The 22,289-nt window shown below is 39.4% G+C and overlaps 1 protein-coding gene across 2 annotated transcripts; it reads right to left on the reverse strand.

Moving 5' to 3' along the window:
- Positions 1 to 58: 58 nt before the first annotated feature.
- Positions 59 to 22,163, reverse strand: ELOVL1 (ELOVL fatty acid elongase 1). 2 transcript variants are annotated; one of them, XM_081324937.1, is made up of 9 exons: positions 22,043 to 22,161; positions 13,210 to 13,299; positions 11,353 to 11,415; positions 8,452 to 8,642; positions 6,388 to 6,468; positions 6,094 to 6,150; positions 5,479 to 5,584; positions 3,846 to 3,982; positions 59 to 3,574 (listed from the first exon to the last, which is right to left on the reverse strand). In XM_081324937.1, exons 3-9 carry the CDS (start codon positions 11,396 to 11,398, stop codon positions 3,329 to 3,331), a joined length of 864 nt encoding a protein of 287 aa, XP_081181063.1. In that variant the 5' UTR covers positions 11,399 to 11,415; positions 13,210 to 13,299; positions 22,043 to 22,161; the 3' UTR covers positions 59 to 3,328. The 2 variants fall into 2 exon arrangements, with proteins under 2 accessions (XP_081181063.1, XP_081181062.1); XM_081324936.1 differs by lacking the exon at positions 13,210 to 13,299 and having other exon boundaries at positions 66 to 3,574; positions 22,043 to 22,163.
- Positions 22,164 to 22,289: the final 126 nt, after the last annotated feature.

The following is a 22,289-nucleotide window of genomic DNA, read 5'->3' on the forward strand; positions in this document are numbered from 1 at the left end:
ATTAAATCAAATGTAACCCAAAATGTCGTACAAATGATTTTACTGCCTTCTGATTGAATGGAAGCTGTGAAAATCCAAGCCTAATCAAGACCAATATTAGCCTCAGTTCATCTTTGCCAAAGTACACTAAAGTTTTTCCAAGATTCTTGGGTCTTATGCAAAGACATGAAAATCAAAATGACACTAGAAATTATTAGACAATCGCCATTTTGGCAGATAAAATCTGTAGTGTAACTATTTTGACAATTGGTTGGGAGTCGGGCAATGTACAAATTTAATAAATAATAAAAAGATGCAGTAAGATTATAATTCAGATTACATGAATAAAATACATTTTTAATAAAGATTCAGGAGTTGGTCTTCAACTCATCACTAGGGCAATTCATCTTATGAAATCTATCCGTAGTTGTAACTATGTGAAACTGTTTATGCCCAAGAGGTCCAAACACTTCTGTTCTCAGATGTGATAAGAGTTCTCTACTGGATTTCACACAGGTAGTCCTTGACTTATGATTATTTAAAAATACAATGGGCCAGGAATGAGTTCTTTATGGCCTGTTAAGCATATGCTATATACAGCCTTACAGTCACTTGATCATATTTTTGGTGCTTAGCAACTGGCTCAACTTTATAACCAACTGCAATATCCCATAGTCATACGATCACAATTTGCTACATTTTTCCCAGAGGAACAAGTTCACACAATTGTAGTGTTCACTTAATGATTTGCATAATGACCATGGTGATTCACTTAATGATCATAAAAATGTAAAATTGGGTCCAGTCAAGGGGATACCTCCACCTACAATCGTGACAACTTATGACTATGAATCAATCCCAATTGCATTTGTAAATCAAGGACTACCTGAATTTCTAAAACACTAGTCCTGTAGCAAGCTAATGGAAACTATATTGAAGCCTTATTAACTAGTCTAAACATACAATTCTGATACCTACTCATTCAGAAAACTGCAGATAATCACACTCAAAATTTAGAGCAGTTAACTGTACATCCTATTTAGAAGGCACATGGCTATTCAAAAATGCACCACATCAGAAAGACACTAGGGCAACATGAATGTTATTTGACAAGTACTAAAAGCAGCACATGTAAAAATGTTGGGGGGAACACTCCATAAGGGCCTCTTCATTAGATTTCATGCGAACCAATGATTCTTAGGACAGAAATTTACTTCGGGTTTACAAAAAAGAGCATTTTAGAATGGGTAAGCTATACTGCCAAATTTGGGAACTGCAACATATTGATTTTTCATCACCTTTGCATGATTATCATTGAATATTGATCCATTAAGTACAGCAAAAAATGTTGAGAGCAGGCACACATATAGCAGAACAAACAAGTATCTTTTACTTTTTTTCCAAATTGTACCCCTAAATATCCCCTACATTGTAAAAGCTTCTCAGTCAAACATTGTATCAGTTTTAAAGGTTGCCATTAGCATTGGTTTAGGGTTTCTCAGACACAGGTGGGGAAATGGTACACAGTAGGATAATCAGCAGTGGAAAGGTAAGTAATGTTACAAAACTTATTTCAACCTAACAGTGAACTTAGCTTAAAGGCTTTTAAACAAGATTGCCTTATTTCAGAATGGCCAGTGAATGTATCAAAATATTCTGGGTTATACAAATCTCTCCAATAGTATATACAGCATTGTTTATGGCACATAATCTAGATTCTAGGTTAGTCTACCCCTAGCACTGAGGTAGAGAGACCAATACAAGTTTATTCTAACAGCAAAAGTATGTTTAGTGCCTTAGCTTTTTATATTTGCCAATATATCCTTACTTTCATATTTTGGCACTCTGAATTTAGGATGCAATATAATCTAAGATCTGCTAAGATTACTTTTCAAATTTATTCTATTACAGAATTATTTTGTATGCCACACACAGTAGTTGTAACTTTTCCACTTATCACACTCAATCAGACCATAGGCAACAGCACCAAGGACTACAGGTCTCTTCAAGCCCAGGAGGATAATGCCCAGTAGTTGGAACTACACCAAGAACCTAAGCCAATACAAAAAGGAAAGCATCTGGCCTGGAAAAGTGTCCATATAAGGAGAACAAAATTAATACTGTGCTGCCTGGAATAGCAGACAAGGACAAGCAGGAGCTAAGGTCTTTAATGCTGTATTGAACTTTGAGTGAAGGTATTCTATAGACCCAGAAACTAGTAAAAATTTAATTTTCAATTCCTGTGTTCTTGAGCGGAAATAATCGACGCCTGATACCATGCTCATGTGGATGAGCCAGAACGTAGCCACCACTTTATTACAATGCTTCACAGGACTTTCAGTTTTTCAGCTCCTCTCATCTAGTAAACCAACTTCAACTAAGACACCAATTCACTGCAAGAAGCAGTAGTCATTGGAACTGAAAATCAGTATTAACACAGTACTTACAGTAAAGTCATTCTTTTCTCACATCAGGCCCAACCAATAATGATCAAGGCCTTGAAATCAAGAACAGAATGACTATTCTCTTTCTATCCATTTATGTCTGTAAATACAAATGGAACATTCAGGAGAGATATATCTCCTCCTGAGAAGTCCTCCCCAAAATTTAGATTATAGGGAGCCTCTGTTTTTTGGAGCAGATCCAATGTTTTAAAAGGCACACAGAGCAATGGCATACAAGCTGGACAACAGGGTCCTATTTCTTCTCCCTGCAATAAGAGCTTGCAGTCATCAAGCCATATGGAGATTGAAGTCCAGAGTTATTGCTAAGGTCCTGGGATCAAACCAACCAAAGCTGCAGAGCAATGCCAAAAGAGGAATACAGCCAAGCCAGTAAGACTTGCCTAGTAGTACCCCATTTGCACACAGAGCAGGAAAAGTTATCTCCAGGAGGAGTTATTTCCCACCCCCAGCAAAAAGGGACCACTTACATTCAAGTAGGAAAGGAGTAGGAACGGCAGGACACCAATGGTAAATAACAAAGAGAACTAATAAATGACAACACAAATTTAGAGAGAGCAAAGTAACAAAAATCCCCACCTAGATCACATTGCTTACATTAAATTAAGTGGATAATTGTGTCCCATCTGTCAAGGGTTCTGCTTTGGTCCAGCTCTGAAGGGAGCCCAGCCCAGGGCAGACATAGGCACTTTGGAGGCCTTGGACTGGATTCAGCACCGACAGCCCAGGCAGCCTGTCTCCCTTGGGGAAAGGTGAAAGCGAGGCAAGGGAAACAGGGCAGTTGGGAAGGTGGTTTGGAACTGCAAGATAACAGTCTGTAGGCACTTGATCTGGTTAACAAGCCCAGATGTGGGGTCTAGTTGGTCTGAATCACCTTGATCCCACCACTAGTTGGATTTGACTTTGCCATTAGCAATGGCACCATTCTCATGGAAGCCATTTTGCTGAGGTTGTGTCATGAACTTGGGCAGACGCTTGCCTTTGGTATATGACTGGTACCAGAAGTTGGAGAAGAGAATGAAGAAGATAACTCCATAAATCCAGATAAGGTGGATGAAGATTGGGAACTGATATTTGCAGCCAGGCATGAAGTAGTACTGGGAGATGTGGACGGAGACAACCACAAACTGCAGCTAGAAACAGAAACAAGGCAAAGATGAAATACCGGTAAGTAAAGGTGGCAGGTGGAGCTCCTTCTACTCACAGGCAAATGATGAGTAAGCCTTGGAAGAAAATGGAAAGCTCAACATAGGCAACAAATATCAAATTAGGTTATAAGGTTTCTGTAATTAGCTATTCAAAAGAAACAGAATCAGATGAAGTGACCAAAGCTGGTTTGTACAACTTAATCAAAGTTAAGAGATGCTGGCATAATTTGCCTGTTCTTCTCCCTTTATTACTTACCAGCTGAATGGCAGTGATGTGCTTCTTCCACCACAGGTACTTTTGGAAAGCAGGTCCTGCAGCTGAGAGTGCGTAATAAAAGTACATCACAACATGTACCATACAGTTTACCATAGCATGGAAGGAGCCCATTCCTCCTGTAGAATAACAGAGAAAAGGTGAAAAGCAAACAATGAGGATGAATGACATAACTAGACCTTACAGTCTATATAAATATTAGAAAAACAAAGAACATTCATTTGGGGCACCTGGGATCATGAACAAAATGGTATGAGAGAAGATGTCAGTAATTTTTATTCAGCCCATACAGTCAATTATTTTTGCCTGTTATTAATGTTCCATATTAGTGTAACCTATATTATGACATTTTTAATGTTTTACTTCTGAAAAGGTAAAACTAAGAATCTACTAAAATACATTCACAACGCTGGAAATGGAGTCAACAGAGCATGCAAATACTGAAAATTAAAACTGTTGATTAAATATACTGGACTGACCCATGGAGACCTTGTTTATAGATATGCCACAGACAGTTATAATAAATGAAATGAATATGTAAATAAATAAAACCACTTTCCCATGGAGTTTGCTTGTTTGTGGAACTCCCCACTTGAGATTACTTTTTCTTTTGGGGCAAATCTCAGAGGTATCATTCAATCTACTTTTGTGAGAAAAGTTCAGTTGGTCTTTTTTAATTCTTTTAATTGTTAAGTGTATTTTGTAGTATCACTAAGTATAAGGTTTCTTCTATTTGTTTTAGATCTTCAGACCATTTTTTCATATATTATATGAAAATATATATTTTTAGATTACATATTGCATATTTTTAAATAGTAGACTAGTTTGGAAGAACATGTATTGTTTATTTATTTATGAGAATCATATCTTGCCCTTCCTCCAGGAGCTCAAGGGTTAGGTATTAGGAAATCCAATTTTTGCTGGAACAACAGCAAATTGGGCTAAGAGACTGGTTTAAGTGAACTATCATAGTTAAAAATAGATTTAACCCTAAGACTATAGAACATTAAGCATTACACCACGCTGACTTTATTTTAATCTAGAAAAGCAACATAAAATAACTGGTATATACAGTATGTATACACATACACATAGTTTATATATATAAACTTTTTATAAAAATACATTCATTATACAGTACATACATACACACTCATACATACGTACACACCGTACATACAGATACATACATAGACATGAATACACACTCAGATCTTTCACCTGGAAACATGGTAACTATACACTGGAAATATATCTAATAGCTAGGACTTGAATGATGACAGGAAAATAAAAGGGTTTATTTTAAAATTTACATATATCAAAATAGAAAGGTTTGAAAAGATCCAGGACTTCTACTATCCAAGCATGATTTTAATAAAGGAAGCAGATGAGGGCAAATAATTGAAAGTCTGAGACTGTCTTATTGTTCCTAGCATATCCTGGATTGCCAAACTATATGTTCAAGTATATATACCTACGTATAATGAGAAGACACATATACTGCATGTATTCATGAGATACCATATTATAGAGACATATCTGAAAATAATTATGGATATACTTTTCTTAAATCTTGGAATCAAGTTTTGGAGTAAATCCCCTTTCAAAATCTCACCTGGACCAAATTTCACACCCCACCACCAGCTCCAAGGTAGCACTGAATGGTGGAAAACATGCAGAAAGGTCACTTGTTCATTCTTTTTTCTTAGGATAAAAATCACCTGGAAACAACAATACACTGTGAGATGTAGGTTTCAGGTTTTAGCTAGTAGCATCTTTATACGTCTATTCCTAATCTATACCAAATCTAAAGTAGAGAAAAAAGACCACAATGCAGTCTTCAAAATATGACCATCAAATTACTGCTAGACAATCTTTTAAATATAACTGTATCAAAAAGCATATAGCCTGACCCACCCAAAACATCCTGCTGCATAAATGCAGCAAAGTATGCATTTATGTATGGTTCCCAGAAGGACAGATTATTTTGACTAACGAAGCACCCGGGCAACCCCCCTCCCTCCGTTCTATGTGGCAACCTAGAATGAGATGAAAAAATGGCTGCAGCCATGCTCATTGTAGAGTTGACACTGACCACTATAATTTTATAATATAAAAGCTGGAAGAATAAGTAGACTTGAGTGGCCACCATCTAAAGATACAGGGTGAAAAGCACCTATGTTTTAACTAGAAAAATAGGATCAATCATAGGAAGTCCAGAATCACTTACTGTATCCATCAGCTCAATGATTTTAGAGAAGATGAAGATCCATGCCACACGGACCATCTAGAGACAAGTTAAAAGTTAAACATCCTAGGCATCACACGATTAAAATCCCATCTTTCCCTCCACTTTTCTTTCCCTTTATAATCTCCCTTCTCAACATTCTTCTTAGAACACTTTCACCAAAGGTTGTATTAAAAACTAAAGAAAAGAAACACAACCTATAAGAGAAACAGGACAACATAAGAGTACAGGGAGAATGAAGGGGGGACAAGACAGGAAAATGAAAAACCAGCTTACCCTAAGAGCCCTGGGATCCTGGGATGTATCAACAGGGTCACACCTCCATGTATAACCATTTAGCCAGCCTGACATTAAAAACTACCAAAAACAAAAGCTATTAGAACTCGTCATTCCCAGTCTTCTTCTTCATTAGAACTACATTCCAAACACATTACAGTTCATAACAGCTTTCTTTTCTAGGTCTCCTATGCTGAGCAGGGTCAGATCAAACACTACAGAATTTTCAAATAAATATCAATGCATTTAATAACTAATACACACGTCTTTTTACTTATTGAAGCAATATTTTTACATATTATTCTGCTACCATGCAAGCCTTACAGACTTATTTTGCATTAACACCAAAGTAGGTTTGTAAGATATAATTGTGATAGATTATATTTATCTCACTGAATAACAGTGTCTTGATATGGAGAAATATGTTATTACTGATATTTCATTTTTTTTTAAAAAAATCAGTAAATAACACTGATTTTTTTAAAAGTGAAATGTCAGTAATAACATTATATTTTCCCATATCAAGACAAATCCCATATGTTATTGTACTGGGGGGGGGAAATGTGCATTCACAGTGAAACAAAAGGATTCAGAGAAGTATTCAGCATAACAGCCAGTAAAAAATGCTTGTCCTTGTATGATAATGGCCTATTAGTATAAATTCTGTTGTCTTAACTTATAAAATGAGCCTTGGTGGAGCAGTGGGCTAATGCCTCCTTAAGTAACACCAGCTGCCTGCAATTAGTGCAGGTTCGCGTCCCACCAGGCTCAAGGTTGACTCAGCCTTCCATCCTTCCGAGGTAGGTAAAATGAGGACCCAGATTGTTGGGGGCAATTAAGCTGACTTTGTAATAATGCCGCTTGGGGTGTGTGTGAAAGCCCTAATAAGCAGGCATATACATAGAATGAAGGCTACTGCTAAGCACATTGGTTTGTGCTTAAATTGTAAGCCGCCCTGAGTCTTCGGAGAAGGGCAGGATATAAATGGGATTAAAAAAAATGAGCTTGCAAGATTGCCTATTAATAATCATTCTACAATGTCATTTGTACCATTACTAGTACAAAAATTCAAAGTTCATGGAAATAGGCCCCCTATATTGCATCAAAAATTTAATACCTACTATCTCAAAAACAAAACAAACACTCTTATTTTGAGAAAACATTTTAATAAGTTTGAAGAATCTGAAATTTTCTGTTGAACTGAATCTTCTAGCTAATCTTCATTGATTTGTATGTCTTTGGATAACTTTTACATATTACATAAAAGTAGTGAGGACAAGTACAAATATTTCTATTTCTCCTTGCTTAAAGGTCCTAGATGTGAAAATGTTGCGTCTGTCTTTCATAGGAAACTTTTGTCTAAGTAAGAAAGAATAAATATTTTTCCAACTTACTACTAAATCAGGTACTTTGAACATGCAACAGTCAGTGTTCTAGTCAGAAATTGTGAGTTGTGTAATATAATTATTACAGAGAGTTTAAATATATGCTATACATTTCAAAAGGGACGTGGTGGCTCAGTGGGTTAAGATGCTGAGCCTGTCGATCAGAAGGTCGGCAGTTTGGCGGGTCGAATCCCGAGTGCCGCGTAACAGAGTGAGCGCCTGTTACTCGTCCCAGCTTCTGCCAACCTAGCAGTTCGAAAGCACGTAAAAATGCAAGTAGAAAAATAGGGACCACTACGGTGGGAAGGTAACAGCGTTCCGTGTGCCTTTGGCGTCTAGTCATGCCGGCCACATGACCACGGAGACGTCCTCGGACAAGTGCTGGCTCTTCGGCTTTGAAACAGAGTTGAGCACCGGCCCCTAGAGTTGGAAACGACTAGCACGCATGTGCGGGGGAACCTTTACCTTTACCTTTTATACATTTCAAACCAAAGATAGGGGGCTGCATTTTTGCAAAACTTCTAGAATGATAAAAGTTTCATATCTCTTTTGCGAACTCATACTGTTTAAGATATGTAAAAGTAGAAAGAGACTTTGAAACTGATGTTGGAGAGTCAGTGTAAACAACAATGATATATCTAAGAGCTACAGATAAATATTAATACAGGGAGAAGCTTACCTCATAAACAATGTAAATTGATAGTGCCATCAAAAAAGAATTATAAAGTATCATGAACTTCTTAAGGTTCACAGGTTTCCTGTTGGCCATGAGCCGTGGCCCCAGTGATAATACAAAGTAGACATAACCCAATAAGATACCCGTCACAGGCCAAGGAGAATCCATAAGTGGATATGAAGCAATCCGGGGGTCTGTGGAAAAAATAATAAGGATCCTACAACATATTAAATCTTTTGTTATCAGCAGCCAATGCACCTGGAATATATGCTTTTTAGGGATAGTGGTAAAGACTTGTGAATCCTTTTGAAATTTAAATACTTCTGCATAAATATGACCTAAAACAAGATTGCTTATCAACACAAGTACTAAAACTAGATAGAGAGAACCAAATTAAACAAATAAGTCAAAAACATTATACTTGTTCATTGATTTATTGAGGAAAATGATCCAAAGCTACATATTTGTATGTGGCAAAAGTATGTGAACTTTTGAAGGGTTCATTTCAGGGGGAAATTAGAGTCAGGTATTTCAGTCAATGGAACAATAATCAGGTGTAAGGGTAGGAGATCTTGCCTATTAAAAAAACAGAATTCTGAATATTCACTATCAAAGTCTGATCTTCGCAACACAGGGATGTGGAAGTGTGTCATGGATCAAACAAAGTAGGTATCTAAGGACCTCCAAAAATAGTTGTTGATGCTCACCAGGCTGGAAGAGATTACCAAACCTTCCAAAGAGTTTGGACTCCACCAGTCCATTGTCCGGCAATATGTACACTGTCATTATACAAATGGAACCAGTTCATTACCACTGTTATCCTCCCCAAGTTCAAACTAAAAGCAAATGTCTAGTACTCCAACGGGTCTCAAAGAACCCAAGAGTAATGTCTAAGGAACTAAAGGCCTCTCTTGCATTGTCAGCATTCATAAGACCACAAAACTCCAAACAGCCACTACAGTAGATAGTATCAAAGACAACTAGTAGTTGCCCAGATTTTATAATTCCCTTTTCCTTAAGGGTGGATGAAAGAATAGCATATGACTATAATGACAGTAACCTCATACTCACATTTATTTAACTAATGTTTATATGTAAAAAAATTAAAAGAGCCTCAGCATCCAAGTGGGATGGGAAGGGCATAAAATGCAAGGTAAAGAGGGAATGGTAACAATGGACACTTTCTGTCCCTTTCCAAGGTTGCTTAATTGAATCTTAACCTTTTTCCAGTTGTTACAGGCAAATGCAAAATCACTTTACCTCTTCCCTACAATGTTTAACTTTCATATCCTGTCAGAGAGAAAAAAAATCATTCTATAAATCAGGCAACAGACTACAATTTCTTGCCATGCTGCTTCCGCCAAGGGAAGGCCAAACTTATATTGTCATCTGGACAACTAGCCAAAGGTCTTATGCCAGTGCTAGTTCAAGGGTGTTGGAGGCTCCTAAGCTAAACTGACTGATGGTGCCAGCTCTGGCCACCACAAAGATTTGTTTTTTTAGAATGATTCAGAAGGAGGGACAGTGTTGGTGCCCTCTAAGCTTTGGTACCCAGGACAAATACCTTAGCCTAAAGGTGACCTTGTCTTGTGCTGTGCTACTCATCTGTCACCTCCTTTTTTGTCTGCTAATTGTGCAGGTTAGATTGTTCCATTATTCCTGGATATTTCAAGAAGAGTTTGCCCACAAAATGGGCCAGGACGATGTATGGTATGCAAATTGTTTTAAAAACTAACACAATTTCCTGGTGGCAAGGAGATATCCATTACTCTGCAAAAAGAATGTTGTTGCTTATCTATAGTTTGTGAATGACCTTGTGGATAAGCCAAAAGGCTATTGGAAGAATGTTGTGGAGAAATGAGACTAAAATAGAACTTTTTGGCTTGGAAAAGACAAGCACTGATTTCTACCCTAAGAAACTTTGTCCCATGTGTAAAATATGGTGTTGGTAATACCACAGTTTGGGCTTGCTTTGTTGACTCTGGACCAGGATGGCTTGCCATCATTGATAAAATTTTGAATTCTGAATTGTATTGGCAAACTGTACAGAAAAATGCCAGGGTATCTGTGTGTGAATTGAAGCTCAAGAGGAAGTGGTCATGCAGCAAAACAACAACCCAAAAACCTAAGTCATACAAAACATGGTTATAGCAGAAAAAAGTTAATACTTTGTGTCAGGACCCACCCCAAACCACGTCTTAGGAAGACAAAAACTCTTGGAGTCAGTTCTAGTCCAAAAGGAATCTTTACTAGGACATGCTTGGTTGTGGGAATACAAGACAGGACTTAGTATTGTTTTACAAATTGAAATTTTATAAAGGGTCCCCAGTTCAACCCCCATTCCCTCAACCCCATTTGGTCAGCCCCCATCCTTCTACTTTGTGTCATCCCTTTCGTGGGGGAAAAAAGGAACTTCGAATCTTTATGGTTATTGCCTTCTTCCTCTCCAGAATTTAAAGAAAACACAAGCCAGATACCTTCTTCTCTAACCCTCCCTTTTGATCCCCCCAGTTCAAAAGGTTTCCTTGGTCTTTGAAATAACCTAAGGCAGGCTGAATCCACATATGCTCCTCCTTCCTCGGGAGATGGCAGAATCCATATGGGAGGGGATAATGTTTTAAACATACATTTATGAATGTGATATAAATGGATTCTGACACTTTGGAATGGTCAAGTCAAAGGCTTGAACTTAAGCCTATAGAAATATTATGGAAGACCTAAAGTGAGCAGTTCAATGCAAGGGAGCCCATTAATATCCCTGAGTTGAAGCTGTTCTATGAGGAGGAATGAGCTAAAATTCCTCCAAGACAATCCCCATGATCAACAGTTACTGGACACATAAAATAAAAAATAAAAAATAAAAAAATAGTTCAAGTTTCAGTCTTTCGACTAAGATCTGCTCACCTGCTCCCTTCATGAAGTCTCGATACCTGTTCACCAACACATCCATGGTAATAGTATTAGTCGCTGTTCGGCATAAGAAGTGAAAGTATTAGTCAGTTCACCAGAACTGGACAACCTACAAATCACGCTTTTATTTGGATGCAAGTAATGAATAGCTCTGCATTACTACCCAATTCTCAACAGAGCATAATTATTTTTGGGATGAAAAAAATGATTTCATTCTTGCTTTTACTGTACACATCTAGGATTTTTTTCCCCCTATGAACAATTTTGACAGTACCGATAGCAAGGTAAGTAAAAAAAAGTCCAAGTAAAGCAGAGCTATTCAGACACCTTCAGTCTAGTGCAGGCATGCCCAACTCATACCCAACTAGTAATGTGGCCCAAGATAATTTCTCTTCACTCAATTCACCCAGGCAAGCCAAAAGGTTGGACACACCTGGTCTAAAGGAAGCAGCTCTAGAGTTTCATTTAACCTTCAGGATAAAGAATCAGTGCCACATGTGTTACACAAGTCACATGACCTTCTCAAGAAGGAACAGTAAGCTTAGAGTGGTTTTTATCTACACTGCAATTGATGCATTTGACATTGCAGCCCAAATTATTATTTGTGGATTAGGGGTTACATTTATCAGGCTAAACTTACTGCATACAGAAAATATTTTGTAGCTGAGTACGAATAGCCAACCAAAAATAATTGAGGCACCTTGGCTCCTTCAATGAAAAAAAAATGAAGTACCAAATACTTCCAAACTAAACACCTTTTTTAAAAGAGGAATACAAACCCATCTAGAAAAGCTTATAATCAGTTTATTCATAATATACAAGTAGAGGTCAAATATAATATCCTAACCAAGTTCAAACGGACAGAAAACAATACATGCTATATAAATGGAACTATATTTTATCTCAGACTTTATAGCAGTGAATCCAAAATAAAAAATGCTACTGTTACTTTCTGAAATTTGTTTTGTTGATCAACCGAACAGGTTATGAGAGCAACCAAGGCTTTTAGGACAGCAATTATGATTTTAAATGTTTTTATTGGTTTTAGTGGGACTTCGACATAATTTAATTCTTTTTTAATATTTGTATTTATTGTATTTTATTGTTGTTAGCCGCCCTGAGTCCTTCGGGAGATAGGGCGGCATACAAGTGTCATTATAAATAAATAAAATAAATAAATATTAAGAAGAAGTATTCTAACACAGGGGTCCCCAACCCCAGGTCCACAGCATGCCAGAAATTGAATCATGCAAACAAGCGAAGTGGAATGCAGGCAGCACACTGCCTCCGGTCCACGGAAAAACCTCTCTCCATGGAACCGGTCTCTTGAGCCCAAAGGTTTGGGGGGCGCTGCTCTAACATGACTAAAAATATATATTTAAGTGGCCAACCTGAGAAACAGGACATACAGAATAAGAAAAATCACAACATTTTCTAAAATATTATTTTTGGTATAGTGACTCAAGCTAGAAAGATGGCAAGAAAGACTAATACATCCAACCAGAATACATATAATTCAAAATAAGCTGTTACTGATGAGAAAGGAACATACAGTATCAGTATACATCACCGGTGTCAAACTCAGGACGTCAATGACATGTCACGATGTATCGTGACTTTTCCCATTGCCAGTAATGGGGTGGGTGCGGTTTTGGCATGATGCATCCAGCCCGCAGGCTACTAGTTTGACACCCCTGGTATACATCATGCAACAAGAACAAATAAGGGAATTTAGAACAGTCTCACTTTAAGAGGATCCAGCCTTTTTTCCCCCCCTTATAATTTATGAGGGAATGAACAGTGAAAAATCAAGACAAGCTTAGGACCAAGAAAAAGATTGGCAAAGCATACCAGGAGTCTGGTGGTGTCAATCTGCCAACTGTTCTTGGCTTCTCTGAGTTTCGGAAATTTGTCGGCAAGACCAGGAAGAACAGAACAACCCTAAATGTACAACACAGACAGAAGATCAAGATAAACAGTCCATATCAATTATGGGTAGCTTTTTCCTGTTTCTATCATTATACATAAGAATATACTCTGACAATGAAGCTAAGATAGAAGTACAGATAATGCTGCTTCAAAATGTCTAAATCAAGCACGTCCAATCTTTTCAGTTTGCCTGGGCCGCATTGAATGAAGAACTGTCTTAGCCACATATAAAATATATAATATAGTTAATATATATAAATGCACATAATATTAAAGGTTTACTTGTGGGGTTGCATTACTAGCTGTATAAGGTCACAGGTTGCCCACAGGCTGTGGGTTAGACATGCCTGCCCTGAAGTATAATATGTACATGAAAGGAAGACTAATATTTTCCCTGAAATAATTCACTTTTAAAATGGGAGGCTCATATTCAAAATGCTGTGAATATGGCAAATGAGAGTAGTTTTTTTGTTCTGTCTAAATATTTATGATTCATCCACTCAGTTGTCTTGGCAGTGTTATGAAATTCCTTTAAGCTATGATATATATTTTTATCTCCCATTGTTATCCATTCCCAGGTGGCCCCTATACATGGCTACAATGGAATAAAAACTCTTCCCACTATTCAAACCATGGCAATTGCTGTTGAACTGATGTGGAATAATATGGTAGTTTCTTAAAGAGAAACCAAGTTTCCTATCTTTCTATGCCTAATCATTTGTACACCAATGAAACAATAGGGCAAAACTTAAGCAACTGATCTGGGCAATAGGAAGTGGCTACTGCTTGTTGAGTCACTGGCGTATAATGCCAGAGTTTACGATCCTGAATAAGTATAGCTCTGAGGGCTAAACACAGCAGTGAGGGGCATATATTGCACAAATACTGTAGGCATATTAGTTCCTTGAGAGGTTAAGGAACCAGAACTTGTCTGTAACTCTGTTTTTGTACTGAATAGGACACTGATTACTGTGATATCAGAAATAAGTACTTCCAGCATTAATTTTCCCACTGGTCACTCTGTACTATGAGTTACATTTCCCTGCTTATAGATGATTACATGAGCATGTCTGTTCAAAGGTTAAGATTTAATCAGGTCTAAATATTTCTTTTTTTACAAAGTACAGAGAGAAAGAGAGAGAAATGAAGTGTCCAAGATACTTTCCTGCACGATCAGTACAGTACAGTAGAGCTGTCATTGCCCCGACATGGACCCAACTTGCTCAGCCTGTTTGAGAGCTGGAGGGAATTCTGCTCAGCATTCTGCCACATAAGCAGCCCAGCCCCATACTCTAGTGTATGGTGCAATTGTGCCACACAAATACCCAGACCAAGAATACAGCACAGTTCTTCCTCATATCTTAAATAAACTAGAAAATGCAACTGAAACCTGTGGTATTCTCAAAAGCCTATTCATATACACTATGGGGCCATATAATATTGTCCAGATACCATTCTGCCCAGGCACGAGTGCACATCAAAGCACTGAACAGGTCAGACTGGAACACGGGGTATAAATTTTTACCAGCAACATTCTACATGTTGCTAAAATTGCTTTAAAATTGAAAGCCCTCCCCTACCGCTCACTGGTTTGAGAAGAAAAATGTTTTAGTTGACATCTGCTCATTAAAATTAAACTGTCATCAACTTTAGGTAGAAGAAGTAATAATTCTAGTGCTATAGAATTCAAACCATGAGGCTAAAAATAATCAGAAAATCATCCCTCCTCCTGTCACGTGCAATACAGCAGATCTGAATATCCACAGTGGAACACATTCACTATGTATTGTCCAACTGCAATCACAGAAACATTAATTGGAAATGCATATTGAAATAAAGTTCAGTTGTGCTTCAGCTTCTATTATTGTAATCTAATATCCAAATTCCAGTTCCACCCACCCGTACAAACAGTATTCTGGCAAAATTATAACATGGCAGATCAAGCCCCTAGCTTGGCTGCACCTCCAACCCACTGACATTCTGAAATCAACAGCACAAAACCCCACACCCACACGAGTTGCTTGCATAGAAGTGTTGTGCCTGGTACTGCCACGCACATGGATGCAGAGAAGAATCTCTCAATAGCATATTGATGCACAGAGATGGAGGAGGGGATTGGAATCCTTCGGTGCTTGCCCTGCCAATTAAGGTTGTGCTGAACATCCAGATCAGTGGAGAAAAGTACTCTTGAAATGGAGGACAACACTGAAAACAGAAGTTCCAACTCCAATTTTATATTCAGAGCATTATCCTGACCACAAACCATATTTGCTAATTTCCACTAGTTCAACTGTATATCCATTAGATTGCTACTTCCTTTAGAATAAGTCAGGGTTTTTTGAATAAATATTTTCCCTAGTTCAGTGAAATACTGTACAATAGGCAGTTTGGCGGGTCGAATCCCGAGTGCCGCGTAGCAGAGTGAGCGCCTGTTACTCGTCCCAGCTTCTGCCAACCTAGCAGTTCGAAAGCACGTAAAAAATGCAAGTAGAAAAATAGGGACCACTACGGTGGGAAGGTAACAGCGTTCCATGCGCCTTTGGCGTCTAGTCATGCTGGCCACATGACCACGGAGACGTCCTCGGACAAGCGCTGGCTCTTCGGCTTTGAAACGGAGATGAGCACCGGCCCCTAGAGTCGGAAACGACTAGCACGCATGTGCGGGGGAACCTTTACCTTTACCTTTTTAGGCTACAATAAAACAAAACTGCCTTAACAATACAAATAGATTACAAAGGGTCCATCGTGGTTCTGACAATCATATAAAATTATAGAATCTAAAGCTTGTAATAGAGAAACAAACTGATCAAGTCAAAAGAATTAGTACAGAGTTGCCATTTAAAAGACTATTATGTCCAAAGGGAGAAGAAAATGGGCTCTATTTCAGTCATCTTCTCCTCTGGAGCCTGCAACATTAACAGTTATTAACAAGTCATAGTTCCCCATGTTGAGATGACAAGTTAAATCCTTTCAAATCTCCTGCAAGCCACATTTTGATCATGTTAGTGACATCCAGTGCGATAGGCCCAGGAAGGGGATCTAAAATATCTTTTTGTGAAAGAGACAAAAATACTTTCTTTTCCAATTCAGTAAAACATAATCACATTTGAATAAAAATAAAAGACAAGCTATTATTTGCAATAATAAACTATCAAATATGAGCAAGAATCACTAGTGTTGACTTACTATCAGAAGCCAAGCTAGCCTGATTTATTTATTTATTTTGTTTATTTGTATCCCATCTTTACTATTTTTACAAATAAGTCAAAGAGCAAACATACCCAACACACCTTCTTCCTATTTTCCCCAGAGCAATAACCCTGTAAGGTGAGTTTGGCTGAGAGAGATAGTGACCGGCCTAAGGTCATCCAACTGGCTGTCACGGCTAAGGTGACACCCGAACTCATGGTTTCTTGCTTTCTAGCCTGGTGCCTTAACCATTAGACAAAACTGGCTCTCATTTAACTTCACGAGTGTTTACTAAACTTTACTACAACAGCAACTGTTGCTACACCCTGCCACCCGTTCTCCAGGTAGACATCACATAGATTGTGTCAATAATAAAAGTCACATGTGTTTCCTCAGTGATAATCCAGAGTTGAGCAGGCAGTGATCCTACCTGTCTTAAGGCAAAAAAATTTCATTGTAATTGAACTGCTGCTGTTGGTCCTGCAATTAAAACTTTTGAGTCCTCAAAATAGTGAGGTCTATTTTCAGATTAATGTTTTAGATAGCAAAGGCCACTTGCTAACTTCATCCCATGTATTCACCTCCTGTAAAACTAATGACTTCCATCTAAATCCTAGGCAATATTGAAGGCTGCAGTATTTAGAAAGCCATCTAAAACATTATATATAAGCATAGTGCATATTGGAAGTTTCCTACCAATGACTGCTCCAGGACAATTAAAAGTAGATCCTTGACGCAAAGAGGACAGCCTTGATGGAGTAGTCATATGACTATGGGGTAGTCATATGGGTAGGTTGAAAAAAATGCATCTGCTCCAGGAAACCAGCAAGCCACAAGCCATAGTTAGAATAAGAGAGGGATTAGTACCTCTCACCTAATAAGAAGGAAGGACTCACTGGAGAAGAGCCTAATGCTGGGAAAGATTGAGGGCAATAGAAGAAGGGGACGACAGAGAATGAGGTGGCTGGATGGAGTCACTGAAGCAGTAGGCATGAGCTTCAATGGACTCCAGAAGATGGTAGAGGACAGGAAGGCCTGGAGGAACGTTGTCCATAGGGTTGCGATGGGTCAGACACGACTTCGTATCTAACAACAAAGTACCTAAACAACTGATAAAATCCCTAAATTGCACAGAATATTTTTTCTGCTTTGATTTACCAGAGTGCCTGTTCATATTAACTTCTTTGTACATAATGATTTTGACAACAAACTACTGGACTAATCTCCTAGACAAGCACATTTGGCTCCTTTCCTTAATCATTTACAGTTCAAGTCCATGCTAGGATTTATACATTCATATGGCAGATGATTTCAACTATTAAGGGAATATCCCCTATGAGATACCCTGAGAGCCTCATTTTACAGAACTCAATATTTGCTCCAAAATCTGTACCTGGACAATCACCCAAACCAGAATATGAATACTACGCAATTACAAACATCACTTAAAAAATACACGCATACATTAATCTTTTCTATTTATATAAAACACAATTTAACTTTTTGTCAAAGGACTCTAACATATCTATCAACTGATTTTTTATTTTTCTGAGCTTTCATACAGTCACTTATGAACAGATGCATTTTATGCAAGTTACATTTTAAGCCCACTATTCTCCATGAGTCCCCCACACTGCCATGTTTTTGTCTTATTTTTCATATAGTATAAACAAATGAGGAAAAACTATATCCATTTTTCCTTGCCCATATTTTTCCACGGCTTTTATTACTGCTATTTCAATAGGCCTCTATGTGCTACAGAACTGTACATACAGTAGTTAAGAAAAAGAAAGGGACTGGAAGGAGCATATTTCTCCAAACTTCATCTGTTTCAGAATGGTGAAAGAGGAAATGGTGATAGGGTAGATTACAACGAAGTAGCTGGAACTGCATTCAAAACTATTAACCAGAAATATGTGCCTACATCAATATTAGACAGGTAAGCAGTGTCTTCTTCTATAGCAGTGGTGGCGAACCTTTTAGAGACCGAGTGCCCAAACTGCAACCCAAAACCCACTTATCGCTGGGTGCCAGGTGGGCGTGGCCCACTGGGTGGGTGTGGCTGTGGTGGTCATGGAAGATTGGGTGGGTGTGGCCAAGGTAGGTGTGGTCACCTCAATGTTGTTCGTGGGGAGGGACACCTGTGGGGGGTGGGCAGGGTTGGGGGAGCTCCAGGAGGTCTCTGGCAGGTGGGACTCATCCTGTGGGGTGAGGCGAGGCAGGGTGGGGGTGCCATTGCCATGAGGCAGGGCAAGGGCCGTGGCAGCTGCTGCCTGACATCATCGGTCCCTGCACACAGAGGCCAGCGAGCGCATGGGAGCCAACGGTGTCCGTCAGTAGCCACAGCCTACCGTCCCCTCACCCGGCACACTCTGGGGCTCCACAGCCCGTCGCCAGCAGTTTAAAGAAGCTGCCTCCGAGTTGGATGGTCGGCCGACAGCTGAGGTGATGCAGTGGGTCGTGCCTGGGAAAAGGAGAGCATGCGAGGCCAGGAGGGACGGGATGGGGGGAGGGAATCCAGCCATGTTGGGATGCATCCGGCCACGTGGGGCTTCGGCAAGTTAGCAAGCGGCTGGTTGAAGGAAAGTTGCCACCTCCGGGGCATGGTGCGGGTGCCCACAGAGAGGGCTCTGAGTGCCGCCTCTGGCACCCGTGCTATAGGTTCGCCACCACTGTTCTATAGAATAAAATGCAAGATGCATAACCCGAGTTTAATGGAAAAGAAATTAATGGAATTAGCCAGTGGAAGACTATAAGTAATAATTAAAGTTATTTAAAATGCAAACTTGATTTTCATTTCCCTGAAATACTCTCGCCATCGAATACCATGTCTTTGATGTAATTGAGGTGTCAGCTAAGCATAGTAACATGCCAGAAATGTGCCCTCCTGCACAACTACATTCCACATACTCAGCTCTTGTCAGGAATGTAGCATACAAGCTGGGCAGAAAAAGTTTACAGGCCACCTCAATCAAAAGTAATTCTTCGTATCTGGAAGAAAACTGACTATCTTCTCCTTGCACAATCCTTTCACCCATGATCTGATATCTTCACAAAACTTTAACAATTCTAAATGCAGGATAAAAGCAGCCCACCAAAGAAAATAGTTGCTATTGTGCTTAGTTGGGACTTTGGGTGGATGTAAAATAGTCTAACAAATCAACAGCGATGACATACTCCATTTTAAGTATTGAATTTATTGTGAAGTCAGATTTAAATCTTATGTCTAAAAGAGCATATAACTGTCTTGATATACAACTGAAATAAATAGAATATAACAATCTATGACAAGTCTGCCTACTGAATCTAAAAATATAAGATCTGACCATTTAATTCACATTTTTCTCAGATCTCATCAGATCTCAGATCTCAATGTACATAAACAGGAACTAACTTTGGAACAAAAGGTTCCTTTAACTTTGTATGGTGGGGAGGATAGAAATTTAAGCAGACCAAAACAGAGGAAAAAAATTAAGCATTCTATGAATCTTTTGCTTAAACCTTTTAAAAAGTCACAAAGAAACGTGTGCATTTGATTTTGATTCAATAGTTTGAATATTGCAAGAACAACTTTAAACTGAAAGATGGGAACTATTGTTATATCTAAATGTAAGCTTCATAAATATATCATGTTTAATACAGGATGTTAAGAAATTAAAAATGCAAACATTTCCAATAAATTTTTCTGAGCCTGAGTTTTTTTTTAAACTCCAACATCAGCATCAGCCTACTAAGAAGGGAGTAGCCCTTTTGCTGTGTTCTAATGAAAATATAGTGTTGCAATAAAAATTAATTATGTATGTAACAGGTACATCCATTATGCGATAACTTTTCTGTACCTTGATCAGATATGATGAAGAGTGTCTACTCCGCAAAATATATTGTTCATCTTTAAAGTATCTCAGAAGATTTTCAGCACTGTACTACTGTGAGGGAATCAACTTGGGTAATGACTTGCCAAGCAATTTAATGCATTTGGTAATGTCCAAGATATGAGAGATTGCTGACCATTGCAAATTCTTGCAAATGCATGCATCCACTGTTGGTTTTTTGTTCTAATAAAATAGTTTTTGTTATGTTTGGTGCTCATACATGTGCAGCGCATAGATGTGCAGCCATATTAATAAATCATTTCCTTACTTCCTAATCCCTAGTCCTTGAGAACAATGCTCAGACTGAGGTTTTCTCTTATCACCATACATTTGAAAAGAAAGGAAAACAAAGATGGAAGGGGAGCAGGAGATTAATTTCCTTCTGTCCCTTTCTAACTGAATGGTGAGCTATAAACTATTGCTTACACATTCTGATATTGCTACTGTACCTCCAACCCCTCTATTTTTTACTAAAGAGTTTGTGCAAATACCGAAGGCTATCCACAATAACTTATAGCAGACACAATAAGAGTTTGACTGTTTCTCCTTTAGAAACTTTCCGTTCCTTTTTACAATGAATCCTATTTCAAAAAATATTTTTTTCTAAGGATAGCAAACAAGGATGAAGGGGGAAAAAAAGGGAGAGAAGAAAAGGATGTACAAGAAATGAATGGCTAAATTCAGCTTCAGCATTCACCTGGGGAGGGGGGGGGGAGAAACCTAAAAGAAGTCTATGGATGCCACGGGCACCAAACTCAAATCTCTACGCTTTTAACAGCTACATGTCAACGTTAAGATTGTTTTATTGTCACACTGCAAGATTACAAAAAGCCTCCCCTATTGAATTTCTGCCTGTCCCACTGACGTCAGAAGCCCTCGAGCGTGTGTATGCTGAGGGGGAAAGAGGGTGAATTTGGATTAGCAACTGTGCCTTCTTTCCCTTCTTTTACGGTTCGCCTGTTTTGCCTCAGGTTCATCCGTCACGAAGACCTGCGCTAAGGGAAACTTGTCCATTAAGCCAGCGTTTTCCAACCTTAGGAACTTGAAGATGCGTGGACTTCAACTCCCAGAATTCCCCAGCCAGCATAGCTGGCTGGGGAATTCTGGGAGTTGAAGTCCACGCATCTTCAAGTTCCTAAGGTTGGGAAATGCTGCATTAAGCGGAGCTCCCCAACTCCCTTCGGTTTCTCCAGCCCCGTTTGTCTTACGAATATAATTCGCGGCCTCTTCTGAAACAGCATTCCCGCTCCCCCGGCCCCTCGACCCCGTTTTTTGCAAATCACTTCAGGCAAGCCAACCAGCGCCAGTCTCTTCTGAGAAAGGAAATCGCCTTTTTTGCCCAGCTCCCGTTGCTTCCACCAGAAATGCTCCCGCCTCTTAAAAAAAGACTCGGGGAGCTGCTCCTGTCAAGTCGGCCTGCGTCACGCGCGCTGAGGGCAGGCGGGAGAGGAAATCACTTCGCCGCCGCCCCCCCCTTACCCCCCGCCGGCTGAGCGAAAAGCAAACGCTCCCGGCTGCGCGGATAAGCGGAAGGAGGCGAGATGGGTCCAAAGCCCGCAGAGAATAGGGTGTGGCAGCCGGGGAATGCAGGAACGGGAGGGAGGGCAGCCGCGTGAAAGCGGATGGGACGCGAGGCCCCGAAAAAGCCTCGTTCAAAAGTATCGCGAAATCTCCCCTCGAACGACCGCACTCACCCGCCGGCGTGCCGGACAAACAGGAGGAAAGCGGCGCGTCCCTGAGAGGAGCTCGAGCACGACTTCCTTCCCGGCGGACCCGCTTCGGAGTCACCCCAGAGTTAAAGGGGACCGCCCCGAGTGTTCCTCTGCCGGCGATTGGCAGAGACACGCTGACTATAATTTACCTCACTGAGGAGGAGCCAGTCGTTGGGCTGCCCCGGTGAGGAGCGCTCTGACAGGTTGATAGGCCAAACAGTCCCTGGCG

This window comes from Vipera berus (genome assembly GCF_964194415.1).
Source record: "Vipera berus genome assembly, chromosome: 3".
Lineage (NCBI taxonomy): Eukaryota > Metazoa > Chordata > Lepidosauria > Squamata > Viperidae > Vipera > Vipera berus.

Coding starts and splice junctions, on each gene's coding strand:
- ELOVL1 (XM_081324937.1), bottom strand. CDS start 11,398: ATGGATGTGTTGGTGAACAGGTATCGAGACTTCATGAAGGGAGCAG. Junction 8,643..11,352: donor AGACTTCATGAAGGGAGCAG/GTGAGCAGATCT, acceptor TTTTTTCCACAG/ACCCCCGGATTGCTTCATAT. Junction 6,151..6,387: donor AGGATCCCAGGGCTCTTAGG/GTAAGCTGGTTT, acceptor ACTTGTCTCTAG/ATGGTCCGTGTGGCATGGAT.